The following is a 25493-nucleotide window of genomic DNA, read 5'->3' as shown; positions in this document are numbered from 1 at the left end:
CAACTGTGCTACTATATACTACTATACAAAATAGTCGCTTTGCTAGTAAGTCCACAAAATAATCTGCTAGTTTGCAAAATAATCAATATGGTAATACAATGTCTGCAAAATATACTACATACACATGTAGTTGATAGCTGTATGAAAATAACTAATAGCTATTTTGCAAATTACTAGCTATTATGCAAAATACTCACTAGCTATTATGCAAAATAGTTATTAGTTTTAATGCAAAATACTAGCTATTATGCAAAATAGTTACTAGTTATTATGTAAAATTAACTAGCTATTCTGCAAAAGCCACTAGCTCTTATGCAAAATTAACTAGCTATTATGCCAAAGCCACTAGCTATTATGCAAAATAGTTACTAGCTATTATGCAAAACACTCACTAGCTATTATGCAAAATAGTTACTAGCTATTGTGCAAAAGTCACTAGCTATTATGCAAAATAGTTACTAGCTATTATGCCATAGCCACTAGCTATTATGCAAAATAGTTACTAGCTATTGTGCCAAAGCCACTAGCTATTATGCAAAATACTCACCAGCTATTATAATCGAGTCACAATGCATGTCTACTGTGCAATGTAGTTGCTATACTATGATTTATCAACTTTAAGGTTAATATGACAAATGTTAACAGATGAAATAAAATAATCACATTGTGATCATCACATTGTGAATACAGCTTCATCTACACATCCCCAGATGCGTCCCCATTAAATCCTGCCTAATGCGCTCAGCAGTTTTGGAATTGCATATTTTTGACCTAAAGACACATTTTAGCCTAATTTGCATATCATTGATGGAATCATCATTTCATGAACAGTTCTTAATCTAAACACGCCTAAGAATGTTCCCACCAATTTTCAAACTGTTCTGCCCGGTAGTTTTTGAGTTTAAGGTTTTTGACCGAACAGACAGATTTTATACCTAATTTGCATATGATGAAAGCTTATCTGTGCAAGAGTTCAGTCTTAATTAATAGGTTTAACTTCGTATTGCACCAAAATTCAATTAGCTCACCAAAGCTTTCGCCAGATATCCACCCTGGCTTCGTCAGTGTTTTCTGAAGTCTCGTTTTTTTTACCAAATATCACATTTTTTGACCCAAATCACAAACCTGTGGTAAGATTATTTTGATTTGAACAATTTCCCAACTAGACACCCAAGGTAATTTACCCACCAAATATCATGGCAGACAGACAGACAGACAGACAGACAGACAGACAGACAGACAGACAGACAGACAGACAGACACTTTGCCATGCTTATAGTATTAGTGAACCTTATCAATTCAGTTATGCTAAAAACAGCAATTTTATTGATTTATGAAAAGTACAATAGACCTGGTATAGTAACACCCTGAGAAGCCTCCCATAATGTTACTACCCATCATGATGGTATACATACATACCATAGACAACACTGTGTGAGGGTGTGTGTCAGCCTACCTGTCATAATGTTACTACCCACCATGATGGTATACATACATACCATAGACAACACTGTGTGAGGGTGTGTGTCAGCCTACCTGTCATAATGTTACTACCCACCATGATGGTATACATACATACCATAGACAACACTCTGTGAGGGTGTGTGTCAGCCTACCTGTCATAATGTTACTACCCACCATGATGGTATACATACATACCATAGACAACACTCTGTGAGGGTGTGTGTCAGCCTACCTGTCATAATGTTACTACCCACCATGATGGTATACATACAACAAACAACACTGTTAGCTCTATTTGTTCAAGACATGAAATGGCGTCGACCAAGAAATCAAATGTTCGTTATGATGCACCTAGGAAGTACATAATATTCTATTTCAGGTACCGAGAAATGTGTGGAATACCTGTAGTCTTGTACATGTATAGTGACTATAATCTCTTTACAATGAACTCTGTTATAGTGAACACTCTTACTATGAACACCCAGCCTTTCAAATTCCCAAACTTACATTTCCAACAAAGCACACACTTTATTATAACCAATACTTCAATGTATACCTTATTCACTTTCCCTGATGAGTTCATTATAAAGAGGTCACACAGTACAATACACATACTTTCCTCTACCGATGAAAAGTGGAAAACAAATTTTCTTGATGTTTATGATCCAAACATAATCTGTTAAATCTGACCTAATTAATTTTCCAATCACTTTTGAAAAATCTGTTATTCTTGCACACTGAGAATCAACTGTTCTAGTCAGAGGTTAGGGAGTTCTTAATTTTACTGTTTCCCATTCAATTTATTTTGAAATGCATACAATTGATTGACTTTGATCATCTTTGCCATAATAACAGACAATGTATTGACTTAATTAGTAGACTATTTATAATTGGTCATTTACATAAAACATCAATAACTAACAGTACATAAGTGAGCCAGGACTTGGTAAGTTATTTTTATACAGATAATAAACAACTCAGTCTTTTAAAATGGCATAAGCTAAAGTTTAAACGTGAAAGCATATCAAAAGTATTTGTAGTACTTGACTTGTGGAACTGTGCTTGACCATCACTTGCTAAATTGGCAAAACTCAAATTTAGTGTTTAGGCATATGATTCCATGGTATCATTTTGTATACATACAATACATGTATGTTAAAATGTCAAAGTGTACGCTATCAATAGTATCATCTATGCTAACAAGTCTGATGACTAATTTTTGATGTGATTAAAGGCACCCAGTAACATTGACATTATACCTGAATATAGTAACCAAGGTTTTTATGTTACTCGGATTGTACTACATTTGTACCACTAGCACTATGTCTGAACAGAATATTAGGAATCACTTCACATGGAGACACCAGTCACTGAAAGCTTTGAACTTCACTACATGCATATATCAAACATTTACATGTACATGTACAGTGTACATGAACTTCACTCTATAACATAGCTATGACATTGAGGTCCATAAAGAACATACTGACATTCACAACATAGCTATGACACTGAGGTCCATAAAGAACATACATAACATTCACAACATAGCTATGACACGGAGGTCCATAAAGAACATACATAACATTCACAACATAGCTATGACACTGAGGTCCATAAAGAATATACTGACATTCACAACATAGCTATGATACTGAGGTCCATAAAGAACATACATAACATTCACAACATAGCTATGACACTGAGGTCCATAAAGAAAAATTAACATGGTAGTTTTTAAAGTTTAAATCTCCACACCATGACAAAATTGCAAGATTTAGAACTTGTCCTTTCACTGAAAGGTAGTTTCTGATTTTTTCCTGTAATGTTATAATCAAAAATAAGTGTACAACAATAAACCCTCCACCGACATGTACATACTATCACCTAATTATAACCCATGAAAAATGTTGGCATAAAATCTCATGAAAAAGGAATATATAGTAAAAAATACTATTGATGTGTGGCAATGTTTTATGAGTTAATTACTCCATTTTCTTATGTTTACAGAATCTTAATGAATTACATGACCATTAAACCTTAATATTTCCTGACTGATGAGTTTTGAGTCTGTTTTTTTCTTTTTAAAGAACCTCATCTATACCTTGTGTAAGGGTATTTTGTGATGTTGATATGACTCATGATACAGACTCTGTATAGTAACAGCCAAGGATATCAGTCTGTATCTACAATGATATAAATCACCATTGTCAGAATCCCAAACTTAGTAGTCAATCACGACATCACGTCTTAAGCTGCAAAACTGATGGATGGCAAACTATACGCTGACTTTCCTACATTCTGAATAATTTCCAATCTTGTTACTGATATTAATATACATCATATATATGTATACATCATATATATATATGTGTATGTATGTGTGGAGATACTCCTACAACAGAGTTCACAAATGGCCTTAGCCTGGAGATTTGTTTCTATGACAACTACTTAGTCCCTGTGTCACATCTGTCATATGGTAATGGGCTGATTTGTCTGGGGCATGTATTGCTGATTCTACATATATGTGAAGCTTGTATTTTGATTAGCATCCCATATGCCAAAGTTAACCTCATCACATGTCCAAATATCTGTGGATAACTACCTTTTTCCTCCACAAGTGGTGACAGCCAAGCTCTACTATATTATCTTTCCACCACTAGTTCAAAGATGGCATCTGGGCCCAAACAAGGTTTTCTAAATCAGTCCTACACCTAGATACACTGAGGTAAAAATTCTACCTTTTCAAAAGATTTTTGATTCAATTTCATGAAAACCTCTCCTTCATGTACTCTGCTATAGGATTCACTTTTTAACAGATTACCTGTTCCTACAAGACCGAGGTTCATTCAATAATTCTTAATATTACTATTATTTTCATTTGGAATGTACATCATTTAATATTTCATTTATGAATTTATATAATGTTGAACTTCAGATTACAATTTACATGAATAGCAATTGAATTTTCTTTTCTTGAATGCCATCAAACATGGTGGAAGAATCATTTCAAATAGCTAACTCTTTCCCTTGGCAACATGTTTTCTTATCAAAGCAGTAAAACCACCTTGTTACCTCAATACTATTAGTAACTTAATTTCATGTTGTTTGACACCATCAGAAAAAAATATTAGTATTTCATTCTTACCTCAAGTTTCCTATTTTTTTGCAGATTAGACATTATGTTATCACAGAATGCATCTTTGCTCTATTTTCCCTGAAATCAAAGTTCTTCAAATCTCTCTCAACTTTGCCATGTTCCTATTCATGTTGAAGTAATAACAATACTTTGAAGGTTTATCATCTCAATGTCAAGGAATTCAACAATTCTCTACTTTGAAGGTTTATCATCTTGTTGTCAAGGAATTCAACAACTCTCCATCATCCCACACATTTAATACAGTAGTCAGTGGCCATATTGGATTCAGTGGCCATATTGGATTCAAAAAAGGCTTAATTCTAATATCATTTTTACTTCTACTTTCAAACTTTGTTTGATGACTCTGGCATTTTTTGGAATTTTCTTACAACAAAGTAATAGTAAAAGTTAAAAATTTGAATCCAAAAGTATACTATGTAACTAAATAAGGCTTACATTTCACTTTGTAGCATCCAGTGGAATGTGAATTAAAATCCTCACATTTCTGAAATATGCAGTACAGATGGGACATTTCAAAAAATGCAAATTTACCCCTGATTAACCAATCAAAACAAAACACACATGTAAGTAGGCCCTAGTCACATGACGCCCAATACTCAACTTGTACAAAATCATAGAAACATGTAATTCTATCAGATAATGAGGTCAGTTCACAGGATTGTACATGCAGTTTCACAGCACAAGGAACTTCACCCTTGGTGACATTGTCATTTAGATCATTTTTTATGTTTGTACATGGTCATGTCCAGATTGAATAAGCTCAGGGCAATCTCATCACAAAAGTTAAAACTAGTCTTTATCTCCTGAAAAACTGCACCAGTTGTAACTGGACAATTTTTTGAAACCGTTTTGTTGGATAAAATGACTTAAATGTCAACATTGTACACCCTATCCACATTGTACACCCTGTCAACATTGTACACCCTGTCAACATTGTACACCCTATCAACATTGTACACCCTATCCACATTGTACACCCTATCCACATTGTACACCCTATCCACATTGTACACCCTATCAACATTGTACACCCTGTCAACATTGTACACCCTGTCAACATTGTACACCCTGTCAACATTGTACACCCTATCCACATTGTACACCCTATCCACATTGTACACCCTATCCACATTGTACACCCTATCCACATTGTACACCCTATCCACATTGTACACCCTATCCAACACTGAATCCTCTTTACATAAGTATACTTGTGTGTGTACATGACAAGTAGTCTTGTATGTTATGTACAGCTACATACATGTCAAACTAACATTAGCCATGGATTCAAAATATATTGGTATCCATACAAGTGAAACTAACATTAGCCATGGATTCAAAATACATTGGTATCCATACAAGTCAAACTAATATTAGCCATGGATTCAAAATACATTGGTATCCATACAAGTCAAACTAACATAGCCATGGATTCAAAATACATTGGTATCCATACAAGTCAAACTAATATTAGCCATGGATTCAAAATACATTGGTATCCATACAAGTCAAACTAATATTAGCCATGGATTCAAAATGCATTGGTATCCATACAAGTCAAACTAATATTAGCCATGGATTCAAAATGCATTGGTATCCATACAAGTCAAACTAACATTAGCCATGGGTTCAAAATATATTGGTATCCATACAAGTCAAACTAACATAGCCATGGATTCAAAATACATTGGTATCCATACAAGTCACACTAATATTAGCCATGGATTCAAAATACATTGGTATCCATACAAGTCAAACTAATATTAGCCATGGATTCAAAATATATTGGTATCCATACAAGTCAAACTAACATAGCCATGGATTCAAAATACATTGGTATCCATACAAGTCAAACTAACATAGCCATGGATTCAAAATATATTCGGTATCCATACAAGTCAAACTAATATTAGCCATGGATTCAAAATACATTGGTATCCATACAAGTCAAACTAATATTAGCCATGGATTCAAAATATATTGGTATCCATACAAGTCAAACTAATATTAGCCATGGATTCAAAATACATTGGTATCCATACAAGTCAAACTAACATAGCCATGGATTCAAAATATATTCGGTATCCATACAAGTCAAACTAATATTAGCCATGGATTCAAAATACATTGGTATCCATACAAGTCAAACTAACATTAGCCATGGATTCAAAATACATTGGTATCCATACAAGTCAAACTAATATTAGCCATGGATTCAAAATACATTGGTATCCATACAAGTCAAACTAATATTAGCCATGGATTCAAAATACATTGGTATCCATACAAGTCAAACTAATATTAGCCATGGATTCAAAATACATTGGTATCCATACAAGTCAAACTAATATTAGCCATGGATTCAAAATACATTGGTATCCATACAAGTCAAACTAATATTAGCCATGGATTCAAAATATATTCGGTATCCATACAAGTCAAACTAATATTAGCCATGGATTCAAAATACATTGGCATCCATACAAGTCAAACTAATATTAGCCATGGATTCAAAATATATTGGTATCCATACAAGTCACACTAATATTAGCCATGGATTCAAAATACATTGGTATCCATACAAGTCAAACTAATATTAGCCATGGATTCAAAATATATTGGTATCCATACAAGTCAAACTAATATTAGCCATGGATTCAAAATATATTGGTATCCATACAAGTCAAACTAATATTAGCCATGGATTCAAAATATATTGGTATCCATACAAGTCAAACTAATATTAGCCATGGATTCAAAATATATAGGTATCCATACAAGTCAAACTAACATAGCCATGGATTCAAAATGCATTGGTATCCATACAAGTCAAACTAATATTAGCCATGGATTCAAAATATATTCGGTATCCATACAAGTCAAACTAACATTAGCCATGGATTCAAAATATATTCGGTATCCATACAAGTCAAACTAACATAGCCATGGATTCAAAATATATTCGGTATCCATACAAGTCAAACTAACATTAGCCATGGATTCAAAATATATTCGGTATCCATACAAGTCAAACTAACATAGCCATGGATTCAAAATATATTCGGTATCCATACAAGTCAAACTAACATTAGCCATGGATTCAAAATATATTCGGTATCCATACAAGGCAAACTAATATTAGCCATGGATTCAAAATACATTGGTATCCATACAAGTCAAACTAATATTAGCCATGGATTCAAAATATATTGGTATCCATACAAGTCAAACTAACATTAGCCATGGATTCAAAATATATTCGGTATCCATACAAGTCAAACTAACATAGCCATGGATTCAAAACCAAACTTTCACTCAAGGTTTACACCTGTCACTTTCCTACATGGACCTATGGATAAATTTATTAACAGGTACAATGACCTTATGTAAGAAACTGAACAATATCAGTGGGAACATACAGTCATTCTATTTCCACTGTTGCGGGACATGTGTGTGTGCAGGCGGTTTGCAGTGAAAATCTTTATTGAAAATTAACATGGTAAAAACAAATCAAAGTTTAATTTTGCAGTGGCCACCACATTTTAGTTTGGACCACCAGAATGCAATGGCCACCACATTTTAGTTTGGACCACCAGAATGCAATGGCCACCACATTTTAGTTTGAACCACCAGAATGCAGTGGCCACCACATTTTAGTTTGAACCACCAGAATGCAGTGGCCACCACATTTTAGTTTGAACCACCAGAATGCAGTGGCCACCACATTTTAGTTTGAACCACCAGAATGCAACCTTTGGTGGTCCACACAGACCACCACATTTAAAATTTAATTTCGAGCCTGAAGACGTCAAAATACTTAATTTTAAGAAATGGTTAAAAATTCAGAAAACATTAGTAAGTCTCATATACAAGTTAAATGAATGACTCATTTGAATTCCTTGTGTAGCAATTTCAATATTCATTCCCATATTAAAATAGATGCTCGGAATATTTCTATGAATTGGGTTTGACAAATAAACTATTGATGCTGTTTCTGTTATTGACTACATATTGATTGATAATACCGAACTCTGAAGATACTACATGGATCTTGTTAAAGAACTCGGCTATATTTTTGTATAGAACTGGTACCGGTAAATGTAGTAAATTTTCACTAACATGCAAAAACAAGTTGTGTGAATCCTTGCTTTAAACCAAAGAGGTTGGTGGAGTCTGTGAGTAAACTGAGGTTGGTGGAGTCTGTGAGTAAACTGAGGTTGGTGGAGTCTGTGAGTAAACTGAGGTTGGTGGAATCAGTGAGTAAACTGAGGTTGGTGGAGTCTGTGAGTAAACTGAGGTTGGTGGAGTCTGTGAGTAAACTGAGGTTGGTGGAGTCTGTGAGTAAACTGAGGTTGGAGTCTGTGAGTAAACTGAGGTTGTAGGAGTCTGTGAGTAAACAGGTTGGTGGAGTCTGTGAGTAAACTGAGGTTGGTGGAGTCTGTGAGTAAACTGAGGTTGGTGGAGTCTGTGAGTAAACTGAGGTTGGTGGAGTCTGTGAGTAAACTGAGGTTGGTGGAGTCTGTGAGTAAACTGAGGTTGGTGGAATCAGTGAGTAAACTGAGGTTGGTGGAATCTGTGAGTAAACTGAGGTTGGTGGAGTCTGTGAGTAAACTGAGGTTGGTGGAGTCTGTGAGTAAACTGAGGTTGGTGGAATCAGTGAGTAAACTGAGGTTGGTGGAATCTGTGAGTAAACTGAGGTTGGTGGAGTCTGTGAGTAAACTGAGGTTGGTGGAGTCTGTGAGTAAACTGAGGTTGGAGGAGTCTGTGAGTAAACTGAGGTTGGTGGAGTCTGTGAGTAAACTGAGGTTGGTGGAGTCTGTGAGTAAACTGAGGTTGGTGGAGTCTGTGAGTAAACTGAGGTTGGTGGAGTCTGTGAGTAAACTGAGGTTGGTGGAGTCTGTGAGTAAACTGAGGTTGTAGGAGTCTGTGAGTAAACTGAGGTTGGTGGAGTCTGTGAGTAAACTGAGGTTGTAGGAGTCTGTGAGTAAACTGAGGTTGGTGGAGTCTGTGAGTAAACTGAGGTTGGTGGAGTCTGTGAGTAAACTGAGGTTGGTGGAGTCTGTGAGTAAACTGAGGTTGGTGGAGTCTGTGAGTAAACTGAGGTTGGTGGAGTCTGTGAGTAAACTGAGGTTGGTGGAGTCTGTGAGTAAACTGAGGTTGGTGGAGTCTGTGAGTAAACTGAGGTTGGTGGAGTCTGTGAGTAAACTGAGGTTGGTGGAGTCTGTGAGTAAACTGAGGTTGGTGGAGTCTGTGAGTAAACTGACAAAAGATCACAGACTATGTTTGGGAGGAACCGTGGTAAAATTAAGTTATAGTATTATTTTTGTAGGGAACTCAGTTAGATTTAACCGACACTGTTGATATAGTTCTTCTTTCAATTCTAAATGACTGTCTACTAATAATAATGCTACGACAAAATCCTCCATTAGAAATTTCATCTCAGTTGCAGTACAATCTCAGACATACAAATAAAGATCTCACACTTGCCTGGAATCATGAATTTTGAATAACACACATGTACATTTATGACAAGAAAAATAAAATAATAATAATATACAATTTACAATACACATGCAATCAAGCATGAAGACAGTACGTTATCATAACCTTATTTATTTCTATTAAAGAATTCCTATGACTTTTAAGAGACAGGGTCAGATTTGGTACTCATTTACATAATATGTAAAAGTAAATTAACATAATATATGCATATTAAACACTACAGCTTGATGGATCATTTTCTTCTCTGCAAACAATGTTTGATGTACAAATATACACCCTCCTTGAAAATTCAACAAAGTTGGTAATTATTTCAATTAAAGTAAATAAATTATAGGAAAATATTGAATGTCGCAGGATAAATTTAATTAGATATTTCTATTTTTTACCTAAGGGAGACCTGGTCACTATGAGTCGCTAGACAAGTAGGTAGTGACAACCCTTACATCAAATATTTTCCAGGCGAATAAAGACAAATATTGGAGAATAATATAATTATACCAACACCTGTAATATCAAAGAAAAATTTGGAAAATACTACAATTTTGTATGTTTGACTCACATTTTGAACACAGCAGAACCAATGATTCAGTGACATAGATATGTTGTGACATAGAACGACCAGGGTATAAATTCAATATTTTTTTGTTCAACTTGTTCAACAATCAATATATTAATTTAGTGAATGAATGAGTGTAACCATCATAATTATGCAACACAAATAACATATTCAGTCTAAAATCAAAATACTTACAATAAAATTGATTCTAAAGAATTCAATGTGTGTTTATCAATAAATGTAGACCTTCACAAATGTTTATATTATGTTTTAATTACCTTAAACTAAACTGTTTTATATATAGCTATGACAGTCAGCCACTTGTAATATGATTATTTTCAGTAGACAATTGCATCCATACATCCAAACATACAAACACAGTAACAATTACAAGGTGTAATTTCCATACATCCAAACATACAAACATAGTAACAATTATGAGGTGTAATTTGCATACATCCAAACATACAAACATAGTAACAATTATGAGGTGTAATTTCTATACATCCAAACATACAAACATAGTAACAATTATGAGGTGTAATTTGCATACATCCAAACATACAAACATAGTAACAATTACAAGGTGTAATTTCCATACATCCAAACATACAAACATAGTAACAATTATGAGGTGTAATTTGCATACATCCAAACATACAAACATAGTAACAATTATGAGGTATAATTTGCATACATCCAAACATACAAACACAGTAACAATTATGAGGTGTAATTTGCATACATCCAAACATACAAACACAGTAACAATTATGAGGTGTAATTTCCATACATCCAAACATACAAACACAGTAACAATTATGAGGTGTAATTTGCATACATCCAAACATACAAACACAGTAACAATTATGAGGTATAATTTGCATACATCCAAACATACAAACACAGTAACAATTACAAGGTGTAATTTCCATACATCCAAACATACAAACACAGTAACAATTATGAGGTGTAATTTGCATACATCCAAACATACAAACACAGTAACAATTATGAGGTATAATTTGCATACATCCAAACATACAAACACAGTAACAATTATGAGGTGTAATTTGCATACATCCAAACATACAAACACAGTAACAATTATGAGGTGTAATTTGCATACATCCAAACATACAAACACAGTAACAATTATGAGGTGTAATTTGCATACATCCAAACATACAAACACAGTAACAATTATGAGGTGTAATTTGCATACATCCAAACATACAAACACAGTAACAATTATGAGGTATAATTTGCATACATCCAAACATACAAACACAGTAACAATTATGAGGTGTAATTTCCACACATCCAAACATACAAACACAGTAACAATTATGAGGTGTAATTTGCATACATCCAAACATACAAACATAGTAACAATTATGAGGTGTAATTTGCATACATCCAAACATACAAACATAGTAACAATTATGAGGTGTAATTTCCATACATCCAAACATACAAACACAGTAACAATTATGAGGTGTAATTTGCATACATCCAAACATACAAACATAGTAATAATTATGAGGTGTAATTTCTATACATCCAAACATACAAACACAGTAACAATTATGAGGTGTAATTTGCATACATCCAAACATACAAACACAGTAACAATTATGAGGTGTAATTTCCATACATCCAAACATACAAACACAGTAACAATTATGAGGTATAATTTGCATACATCCAAACATACAAACACAGTAACAATTATGAGGTGTAATTTGCATACATCCAAACATACAAACACAGTAACAATTATGAGGTGTAATTTGCATACATCCAAACATACAAACACAGTAACAATTATGAGGTGTAATTTGCATACATCCATACATACATACATACATACATACATACATACATACATACATACATACATACATACATACATACATACATACATACATACATACATACAAACACAGTAACAATTATGAGGTGTAATTTGCATACATCCAAACATACAAACATAGTAACAATTATGAGGTGTAATTTGCATACATCCAAACATACAAACACAGTAACAATTATGAGGTGTAATTTGCATACATCCAAACATACAAACATAGTAACAATTATGAGGTGTAATTTCTATACATCCAAACATACAAACACAGTAACAATTATGAGGTGTAATTTGCATACATCCAAACATACAAACACAGTAACAATTATGAGGTGTAATTTGCATACATCCAAACATACAAACACAGTAATAATTATGAGGTGTAATTTCCACATACAATCATAAATCACTGATGTTTATTCTCAGCTCAATAAATTAAAAATTGAACTAAATAATCACAATATCTGTGCTGTGTCTAATAAAATCAATTGGACTGACCTGAGTAATTATTACATCATTTTATATTACAATATGAAATTAAAACAGTTTGACCAGGCCTTCTCTATGCTCTGACACTTGGCATTTATCAAGGTAAATCTCTTTGTGTCTTGTGTGAATTCAATTTATTTTTTAACAGAGACTTTGATGATGACAAACACTCACACAGTTTGTATTGACAGCTTTTCCCACTTCATTGAACTTAAATAATTCAATAGTTTATAAAGATGGGTACACAGAAGGATAAACAAACAAGTCGTCCAAACACCACACATACTGTTCATATGTACAAATTCAAATCCCATGGAACAGTTCCAAACAAGTACACAGTCCATATATGGAACAGTTCCAGACAAGTACACAGACCATATATGGAACAGTTCCAAACAAGTACACAGTCCATATATGGAACAGTTCCAAACAAGTACACAGTCCATATATGGAACAGTTCCAGACAAGTACACAGTCCATATATGGAACACTTCCAGACAAGTACACAGTCCATATATGGAACACTTCCAGACAAGTACACAGTCCATATATGGAACAGTTCTAGACAAGTACACAGTCCATATATGGAACAGTTCTAGACAAGTACACAGTCCATATATGGAACAGTTCCAAACAAGTACACAGTCCATATATGGAACAGTTCCAGACAAGTACACAGTCCATATATGGAACAGTTCCAGACAAGTACACAGTCCATATATGGAACAGTTTCAGACAAGTACACAGCCATATAATCTATCATCACTATATAATGTCTGTTATGTGTATACAGCAATCTATAATCACTCTATGTACACTATACAGCAATCTATAATCACTATATAATGTCTATGTACTGTCTATACTGTAATCTATAATCACTATGTAATGCCTACAAAATGGGCGTGGTCTTATGGCTAGGCATATTTGCATACATTTTTTTAAAGTTTTTATCACTTGCCTACCCTTCCCAGTTTTCATCTTTGCAATATAAACCATCATTTGCCTGTTGCTAGGGAAATTTGCATACATTTTATAAATCTGTATTCACTTACCTCCCCATCCCTGTTGTTATCTTTGTAATGAGCATCATCATTTTCCTGTTGCTAAGGGCGTGGTCATGGTTGCTAGTTTTGAACAATAACTGCAGAATAACACCTCCAGAAACATCCCCACCAACTTGTGACCAAGTTTCAACCCCATTCACCATGTAGTTTTTGAGATAAAAGATTTTTTTACCAAAATTGAGATTTTTAGACATAATTTGTATATTGCCAATGAGATGATCATGTTGTGAAGTCACCTTCATCTACACATCCCCAGATGCATTCCCATCGAATTTCAGCTCAATCTGTTCTGTAATTTTGGAATTATAGATATTTGACCAAAGAGACACATTTTTAGACCTAATTTGCATATCACTGATGGGCTCATCATGTTATGAAGAATTCTAAATCAAAACACATTTAGTGTTACGTACAAAGTTCAACAACTTCACAATTTAGTCATCATGGATATGAAGGTCTCCATCAATGTCATTATTATATGCCTCATATATTCGAACACCATGAGTTACGTTGTTTTCTATGGATGATGAGGTATCACCCCGTATATTGCAATACTGAACAAAATCAGCCTGGAACTATTTTCAATATTGATTGAAATCAACCTGGAACTACTTTGAATTTGATAGATACTACAAAAACAAACAGTTTTGTTTACTGTTTACATCAAAATCATACTTTAGTACTTAAAAATGCCTGCTTACGCATGGAAATTCTGTCGTAAACGTACTTATTCTATAGACTGGCATCAGCATATTCAATTTGCATACAGCAAATAAAAGGCAACAGTTTATCAATATAATTTTGTGTTATTGTCCTAATCCACGTTATCAAAAGTAAGGTATATTTCACAAGCGATATGCCAGGACAAACAAGGTGATCACTAGTTTCATGTGAAACAACAATATTTGACACACACAATAATAGTTCAATATCATTCAGAGTCATTGTCGTCCACGGAATCAGACATCATATCTGTTTGAGTTCTCACTACGTCAGTATGGTTCAAACTGTTGTATGTTTAGTCCACGCTTTTCAATGCCGAACAGTTGATTAACCACACAATACAATGTACTATAATCTTTGATGTTAGGAATCACTGATATTTTTTACATGCTGGATGTGGAATATGATGAACCTGGCAACTCTGAAGGTTGTCCTACACCAGATCTACAGGTCACTGTGTATGATCAATGTCAACCATGCCATGATAAGTTACTCTCACAACATGGTACTATTGACTAATTGGGAAGGTGGGACAGAGCACTATGAAATGGCCCTCTATGTTACTATCAGCATTGAGATCCTAACAATGGGTGAAGCAGAGAAAGTTTCAAGGAGTACTACTACATTGTACTAGTAAATCTGATGAGTGACACTCCCCACCCCACCCCACCCCACCCCCTTCCTATGCTTCTTATTCAAGAGTGATATTACAATCAAAATGACAGGATCAGTTCATCCACCTAGATACATTTGGCACATCAAAAACTGTTATCAAGTCTGACCAATTGTTAACACGTACAATAACTAGATACATGTATATTTGGCACATCAAAAACTGTTATCAAGTCTGACCAATTGTTAACACGTACAATAACTAGATACATGTATATTTGGCACATCAAAAACTGTTATCAAGTCTGACCAATTGTTAACATGTACAATAACTCTTCTCTTTTGACATTTGCAAAGTTCTGTAGATTAATTGAGTACAAAATTAATATTGTAACTTGTCAATTGTGGTATACCTCACATGTTATGTTCCAGTAATACCCATAGTCAGTCTATGATATATTAATGACACTTGGGACATAAAAACAAAATAGTCAGCTGACAATAATCCCTCTTTCTCCTCATCTACACTCTTGAGGCAATAGTGGGCTAATCCCATGGTGGAGCCATAACAAACAGTCAAACTTATCCAGGGATTTCAAAACTGACATTTCAAACAAATTTTCTGGATCAAACCATTCAAACTCAAGGGATACTTTCTCTTGATCTGATTCTTCTTTCCAAAAATTATTTTGTGCTCGCTATATTTGGACCATATAAGATTTCATTCAAAATGGCAGATAAATATGTCAGTTATGACAATTTCACATAATTACCTCCATCACGTTACCATGGTTTTATAAAATACACTTTAATCCATTTCAATATACAAATATAACATATTCATCATATATCAATTTATTTTGATATAACTTATTCATTGTATATTAATTTATTTTCAATATAAATTGTATATTAATTTATTTTGATATAACTGTATCTGTCATACATTTCAATGTAACTTTATATTTGTTAGGATAGCAACTGGCAGCCTATAGACAAAACACACCCATATATATACCAGATTTAAACTGAATGCCTTCCATAAGGACAAAGTTTTGTGATTGTCGTTCCTACAGGTAATTGTTGGAATACACCAGAACATATGTAATAAGTTATTTTTTCTCATTGATTGCTATTTGGCCATTGCTGTTAGTGATCTCCTGGCCAACAACAACAACATGTAATGTGAAGCTTTATAGAATGTTGTAGCATAAAAAAAAATTGTTTCTGGTCAGCGCCCATCACTAAAGTACCCCCCTTCCTGCATTAATTTTTTCTTCCGTAAGCCAATTCAGTCTGCAGATGAAAGGGAAAACACAAAAGTAACTCTCCCTACATTAATTGCCACCAGTGAAGACAACTGCAAAGCTAATCATGAACTAGCCTATGACATTTGACCCCCATACACACTTACTGTAAAGTACTAAATAAAAAGAACAGTAACTGCAATGATGAGTAGATTGATTAACATTTGTTGAGAATGTAAAAAAAAATAATCGCATCGTCGCACCACTTTTCCTGACGAGAAACTATTTTTTCCTTTTTAGTGGCGTACAAAAATATGCCAATAACTTATTAAAACTAAAACTAATATTTTCAGGACAAGTGCGCTTTGGTATCGCAAATGTATGTATCAAATTATATTGAATTTAAAGAGTATATTCTTGAGATATAGCCTAATTACCGAAAACCATTAATTATGTAAATTGCTCATTAATATTCATGGGTTGTTTACCGAAACCTAATCAGTTCTTGTCACTATCCTACAGAACACATGCAATACATTTCGTTTGAATTGAGCCAGTCGTTTTTTAGAAAATGGTGATAAAGTCGCACCACTTTAGACAACATTTTCTGACCAGAAACTATTTTTTTCTTTTTTGTGGCCTACCGAAAATATGCCAATAACTTATTAAAACTAAAAGCTACATTATTAATATTTTCAGGACAGGTGCACTTTGGTATTGCAAATGTGTGTACCAAGTTATAATGAATTTGAAGCGTGCATTCTTGAGATATAGCCTTATTACTGAAAACCATTCATTACATAAATTGCTCATTAATATTCATGGTTTGTTTACCAAAACCTAATCAGTTCTTGCCATTACCCTACGGAACATGTGTACAAAATTTCGTTTGAATTGAGCCAGCCGTTTTGGAGAAAACGATGACACAGACAGACAGACACACAGACAGACACACACACACAGACTTTCACCCACTATTAAATATATCTCTTCCTTACAGAAGAAAAAAATGTTGAAATAACAAAAATTTACTCACAAACACAAGCATGTATTGCTGTACCCTTAGTAAAAACACTGTCCTATCCAATCTTTGAACTTCAATTTGTACTTGACTTTGTAGATGTATTTAATTCCATCAGGACAGTCCTGTCATATTTAGGCTAGGATACAGATTCAACCCCACATTCTGACATAATAACATATCAGTGTAGCATGCATAAGGATTACACAGAATAATTCTTTTGTTTTTTGACAAGTTTTTTCTATAATTGCACCAGGCAACTATTTTTATCACCAAAATGTTACTCTGAATCTGACAAGGGCCTAAAAACCACTGTAGTTTGTACGAGATTAGCCTGGATAAAAACCACTGTAATTTGTACGAGATTAGCCTGGATAAAAACCACTGTAGTTTGTACGAGATTAGCCTGGATAAAAACCACTGTAGTTTGTACGAGATTAGCCTGGATAAAAACCACTGTAGTTTGTACGAGATTAGCCTGGATAAAAACCACTGTAGTTTGTACGAGATTAGCCTGGATAAAAACCACTGTAGTTTGTACGAGATTAGCTTGGATAAAAACCACTGTAGTTTGTACAAGATTAGCCTGGAAAAAAAACCACTGTAATTTGTACGAGATTAGCCTGGAATCCATGTCAATAGGGGTTTTGAATTTGTTATTTCCCCATCACAAAATCAAAATTCAAAATCTCCATTCGCCTGGATCGATTCTAGGTTAGTATGAGATTTAACTCATACATTATGGACACATATGTGATTCTGGCTTGCAATGTTTTCTAGTTTAGTTCACAACACAACATATCATGATCATGACTGCATTTACTCCAGGAATATTTTCATGCAAGGATAATAGGACTACATGCTGACCTCATTCATACAGTCTTTGGTTGGAGGCAAGGAGTGGGTGACCACTCTGAAGGTAGAGTTTTTGATACTCCTACACAGAATAAAAACACTGTCTGTATAGTTAGGTAACTGGTTTAAAACTATTTAGACTTTCCCTGAAGTGGTTTAAATTGTTACATTATCAAGAGGTGTGACAAGAGTGAAGGAGGACACTCCTAAACAAATACCCTCATAGCACACCTCACAGTGTAAATAAACCAGCATATTTCATGCCATGAATAACATATAAAGCCTGACTTAATATAGTATATGTTGAGGTTTAAAAATATCACATACTACTATAAGCACATAATAAACAGGTACACAGCTTATCTCAATGCCTACTTATACTAACAAGATTTCACAATTTAACATGCATGAAATTTATCAATATCACAATATTATTTTGACTTGGTTGTAATGTTATTTATAGCTAACCACTAAAGCAAGGTGAGCAGTCACAGAATTATCAATTAAAAATAAAACTGCCCCTCCCCACCCATGTACTTGACAAATACATGTATACAGAAGACGAGAAGATGAAGAATAAGTGAAAATGGTAAAATTTATTTTATTCTGCCCTTTCTTCAAACAATTTAAACCCTGACTGTGATTCTCTTTATTTACAGTTAATATTATGTAATATTAATGCAATTTTTTCATTTCCAAAATAGATGTTAATTAATACACTTAAATAAAACACACACTAGATTTATAAATACTTGCAAACATCTTTTAACATACAGTACTGGTAATCACAAACAAGGCATAAAGGGAGCATGTAACTTGAAAATTAATCTAGAAAATTGACTTGTCACTCAATAACACACATTTAATGGCTTAGATGTCAAAGAATTTTATATCGTCATATTAAGTAGACCAATAGGCAATAATATTGACTACATGATTTCACACACAATGTTGATTTTTCTGCTGACATGTTCTGACTGTATTTACTCAACACAATTAGTGTTGAAGAAAGTCACTGGATGTATACTATTTGCATAGCTCATACACCGCTATTAATATAATATGCCTATGACGTCAGCAGTGCATATTAGAAAGCCTGTCAGCTAGCCAGCTATGGGCATTGCTGTGTTTGTACAAAGTGGGCTGCTCCCTTCTCTAGTCACTTTACGACGGACGAAAATTGCCAGTAAAACAGGTAACTGACTCCTGTCATAGCAATACACAATTTCAACTTGTGCACTACGGTCCCGAATTTAAATTCTACTTCGAGAATCGACGACTCAATCTGCCTATTTGCATAATTTACGATTTTGGAGAGAGCGAGCCCCTGTTCGATGCCTCACGGGGAAAGAATCACAACGACAAAATATATGACAACGGTCGACAAATATTGAAATGTCTGACATGTTATTATCGTGGAATTGAAAACACATAAAGCGAAGGAAAATATGATGAGATTTACCTGAAATCACGTCGATCTCTCTAGCAGTGAAAACAGTGATCCCTCACTAATCTCAATGGCGAATGAATGAAATTAAAAGGATACATTCTAAGCGAACCGTTCTTACTGCCGATGACGAGTATGTTCTGTACGGGGTCGTAAGCCATTGCTGTCGGCTCGAACGGAAATCCATGTCGTACAACCTAAAACAACAACATGAAAGCAACGTCCAATAAAAATAATAATTTCTTCAATTTCTGATATATATATATATATATATATTTTAAATATTTTTATTTATCAACCTACCTTGCTCACTGTGAAATCTTCCGAACTTAGAGTTTCAATTATTTCAGTTTCTGTTTTCGGAGCAGGGGTTGAGCCCGACCGCAATCCGTCCAGCACTCGGCCAATACTTGCAAATTTCTTCATGGTCGCCTTGGCAGACATCACTGCTAAATTCCTTCAAGAGCAGGCCATTTTAAACCGAGCGATCACATATAGTCCATGTCGTCGAGCGTCCACATTGGATTCACTGCGCTCTGCATTGACGAACTCAAGGACAGAAATTGGAAAATAAACGCAAAGCATTGTGGGTATAGTTCCCGGATATTTACCTTTCAGTGACCTCTCAAGTTCTCGTCATACCTTTCATAATTCATCTTTCTTTCCAATCTTAGCTTACAATGTAAATACACCCATTTCGTTTAGATCTACCCTTGGATTACAGTGGTGATCATAGTTCAAGACTAATATTATTGTGCAACATCACAGTGTATTACAGGCTGTAAATACAAAGAGACTTTATTTTTTTTAAAAAGTGTGATCCCAGGGTACTTCACAAAGAAATAATATATTAATAATTAAATAATAATAATAACTTTATTACACAACTTTATTGTCAGTGAATAAAGTGTAGTAAACAACAACAACAACAACAACAACAACAACAATATTAATAATAACAACAACAACTTTTTTTTCTCTCTAACACTAATAATTGAAGTCTAAAATAAAATGCAACTCATCACCTTTTACAAAATCTTAAATCAACATGAACTCTTGGGAATCTCCTTCTACCTAATTCTATTTCTAAACTATGATTACTAGCACTTAACCTAAATTTTGATAAATAATTTCCGTAAACTAAAATCCCTGACATTCCTTAAATAATTTTCAAATTCAAAATTATGTTTTAAGTATGTTTATGTTTATTATAGGAACCATAGGGAACCCATGAACTGCATTACAAACAAACAAATAAATAAATAAACAAACAAACAAACAAAGTACATCTATAAATAAATAAATACTTACATAAATGGAAAATAGATAAATATAAATAAAAATACATAAATAAACAAAACTTGCATATGATGTAGATGAAAACATCATTTAAACTCATGGATAGGGATATTATTAGTATGTAGACGGTCTCTATACATGTATATAGGGCTCAGACTTACAAACAAACAAACAAAAACAATTATTATTATTATTATTATTATTATTATTATTATTATTACTAATACAATTACAACAACAACAACAACAACACACATACGTACGTACGTACTTACTTACTTACTTACTTACTTACTTACTTACTTACTTACTTACTTACAAACCTGACAAAACTGAACGACAGAGTAATTACAAATCACTACCAATAATGTTTCTATGCAAAGAATTCAAATAATCTCATATAACTCAGTGTGTACATACCCCTATTATTACTCAGTTTGTACATACCCCTATTATTACTCAGTGTGTACATACCCCTATTATTACTCAGTTTGTACATACCCCTATTATTACTCAGTGTGTACATACCCCTATTATTACTCAGTGTGTACATACCCCTATTATAACTCAGTGTGTACATACCCCTATTATTACTCAGTGTGTACATACCCCTATTATTACTCAGTGTGTACATACCCCTATTATTACTCAGTGTGTACATACCCCTATTATTACTCAGTGTGTGCATACCCCTATTATTACTCAGTGTGTGCATACCCCTATTAGTACTCAGTGTGTACATACCCCTATTAGTACTCAGTGTGTACATACCCCTATTATTACTCAGTGTGTACATACCCCTATTATTACTCAGTGTGTGCATACCCCTATTAGTACTCAGTGTGTACATACCCCTATTAGTACTCAGTGTGTACATACCCCTATTATTACTCAGTGTGTACATACCCCTATTATTACTCAGTGTGTACATACCCCTATTATTACTCAGTGTGTACATACCCCTATTATAACTCAGTGTGTACATACCCCTATTATAACTCAGTGTGTACATACCCCTATTATTACTCAGTGTGTACATACCCCTATTATTACTCAGTGTGTACATACCCCTATTATTACTCAGTGTGTACATACCCCTATTATTACTCAGTGTGTACATACCCCTATTATAACTCAGTGTGTACATACCCCTATTATTACTCAGTGTGTACATACCCCTATTATAACTCAGTGTGTACATACCCCTATTATTACTCAGTGTGTACATACCCCTATTATTACTCAGTGTGTACATACCCCTATTATTACTCAGTGTGTACATACCCCTATTATTACTCAGTGTGTACATACCCCTATTATAACTCAGTGTGTACATACCCCTATTATTACTCAGTGTGTACATACCCCTATTATAACTCAGTGTGTACATACCCCTATTATTACTCAGTGTGTACATACCCCTATTATTACTCAGTGTGTACATACCCCTATTATTACTCAGTGTGTACATACCCCTATTATTACTCAGTGTGTACATACCCCTATTATTACTCAGTGTGTACATACCCCTATTATAACTCAGTGTGTACATACCCCTATTATAACTCAGTGTGTACATACCCCTATTATTACTCAGTGTGTACATACCCCTATTATAACTCAGTGTGTACATACCCCTATTATTACTCAGTGTGTACATACCCCTATTATTACTCAGTTTGTACATACCCCTATTATTACTCAGTGTGTACATACCCCTATTATTACTCAGTGTGTACATACCCTTATTATTACTCAGTGTGTACATACCCCTATTATAACTCAGTGTGTACATACCCCTATTATTACTCAGTGTGTACATACCCCTATTATTACTCAGTGTGTACATACCCCTATTATAACTCAGTGTGTACATACCCCTATTATTACTCAGTGTGTACATACCCCTATTATTACTCAGTGTGTACATACCCCTATTGTTACTCAGTGTGTACATACCCCTATTGTTACTCAGTGTGTACATACCCCTATTATTACTCAGTGTGTACATACCCCTATTATTACTCAGTGTGTACATACCCCTATCTAGTACTAGTTCACTATTAATCTCTATTATTGTAATCTCATATTGCATTGAAATATAGCGTTTTTCATCGACAGAGTTCTTGTGTCTAAACTTCAGCCCTTAACAGAAAATTACTGGATAATGTAAACACGTGTGTTGATCCTAGGATTAGTACTCTACAGTGTTCCAAATCTGGAAGAATACTAAAAATTACTTAACCATAAGTCTAGTTGAGTGTGACAGTTTCGGGACGTGGGGGGGGGGGGTCACTCAAAACATTGTGCTGAACGGAGGGGGGGGGGGGGGTTACCACAGACACTTTTGACCGGAGATATGTTTCAGACTTTCATAATATCGATAATATTGACATATTTAGCCGATTAAATATGTAAAAGGGGTAAAAGTAAAACTGATTTGTAGGATTGCGTAAGTATTAACTATACAACATTACACGATGTCTGATCTTACGCGATCCTACAAACCCGTGTTATAATTTTACCTATTATTGGCCAGATATATTATGTAAATATGTATATATATTATGTAAATTATATTCTGAAACATATTATCGGCTCACAAGTGTCTGTGGCTGGTTACTCAAATCTTGTGAGTGAGGTATGGAGGTTCCTCAAATTGTTGATGGTTCTTCATCGATGTCTCCCCCTCCCCGACATGACATCTCCCTGATAATGCCCTGTTCATGTAAATCAAAGATTTTTAAAGACCAAGGTTGGATTAAGATTAAATTGGATTGTTTGCACTATGAATTACACAGTTACTGTATTTTTTTCCAGTGGACTGGTAATCGAAATCTAGAATCAGTCAAATCCAGACATTGAAACTGCATTGATTGAAGTCTGGCGTAGGATTCGTTTCATTTACTAAGCTATTTCATTCATAACTGAACTCTTCCCTGGGTTCTCTTTTGTCAATATGTTAGTTATTTGCCAGGTAAACTCTTTGGGAAACAAATTGGATGTAAACTTTTGTCTACACATTCCTATATATCTCATAAACATGAAGGAACGTTTTCTCATCATGAAATGTTGTCAATGGGATGGGAAACGTTGAGCATACAATAAAAGAAAGAAAATTAAAAGTACCGAGACCATAAACCTATTGTTGACTTTTACCTACAGACTAGGCGTGAGAGGGCGTCATACATACTTGTTTATAATATTGCAATACTCTCAGACATCAATCCGTAGTACTACTACTACTAGTATATAATATATATAGTGTACTTAGGTAAACACTGGACTGTTGTTTAAACCATCATATGTACAGACATGAATACACATACAAATAAAAACATTTTAAATGCCCCCTGGAAATTGTTGTGTTCATAGCTCTATCAAGTCAAATTCAATAGTCTGCTGGTCTATCCGTGTTTTTGAATCTGAAGTTTTCCGGTAGTAGATCGTGAGTTTCAAAGCCTCGGATAGCCTCTACACTATCCTTTCAATTGCTTCAATTGATCAAACTAAACGGGCCAGTTTCACCGGCCGGGGTGGGGGTGGGGGTGGAGGGTTGGGATCAGTGAATTTTCCATCAGGCCGACAAAAAATCAGACACCCCCTCCCCGAAAACTGGCTGACACCCCCCTCCCCTCCCAATAGCTTAATATTTCTAAAACATGATAAACGTTAACCCTTCCACCAATTATCACATGCCAGGTATTTCGTGACTCAGAGTGGCCTGCTAGACTACATATGTCTTGCAAATATTTTATTAGGTAGTACTATCATGTAATTAGCGACTACTAACACAGTATATAATTTTAAAAAATGTGTATTAAATAGTATCTTGACAGTAAAAGACAGGGGGGGCTTGACACGGGGATATGTCCACCTTTCGAAGCTTTAACTCTCGAAGCAGTTATTCCGACCCTTTCAGGCAATAATTCAAAAGGCCTTTCAGAAGACAGAAACTATTCCTTATATTTACGGTTGACATACGTTCTTTAGATGGCATCGACCATTATATAAAGGTCAGCGTATCTGATGGGGTATTATTTGATGAGGTGGGGGTGGGGGTGGGGGTGGGGGTGGAGGTTCTTTACTTTTACTTGGAGTCAATTTTTAGACTGTCGATAGCATTTTGGACAATAGAACTCCACAGCTTTAAAAGTCACTGTCATCTAAAATTACAATTA

General features: G+C 34.4%; 1 protein-coding gene across 3 annotated transcripts in view; it reads right to left on the bottom strand.

The window, feature by feature from the left end:
• The window catches only part of LOC144432929 (syntaxin-binding protein 5-like), a 162923-nt gene extending 142382 nt beyond the window's left edge, over positions 1 to 20541 (bottom strand). For all 3 annotated transcript variants that reach the window (XM_078121235.1, XM_078121236.1, XM_078121237.1), the window contains exons 1-2: positions 20317 to 20541; positions 20113 to 20210 (exon numbers count right to left, since the gene is read on the bottom strand). In XM_078121235.1, coding sequence (XP_077977361.1) covers positions 20113 to 20210; positions 20317 to 20457 — 239 coding nt within the window. In that variant the 5' untranslated portion in view covers positions 20458 to 20541. The remainder of the gene's footprint in view (positions 1 to 20112; positions 20211 to 20316) is intronic.
• Between the last annotated feature and the right edge of the window lie 4952 nt (positions 20542 to 25493).

The sequence above is a fragment of the Glandiceps talaboti genome, chromosome 3, assembly GCF_964340395.1.
Source record: "Glandiceps talaboti chromosome 3, keGlaTala1.1, whole genome shotgun sequence".
NCBI classification, from domain to species: Eukaryota; Metazoa; Hemichordata; class Enteropneusta; family Spengelidae; genus Glandiceps; species Glandiceps talaboti.
The sequence above is the reverse complement of the archived record's forward strand: the minus strand, read 5'-3'. Positions and strand labels throughout refer to the sequence as shown.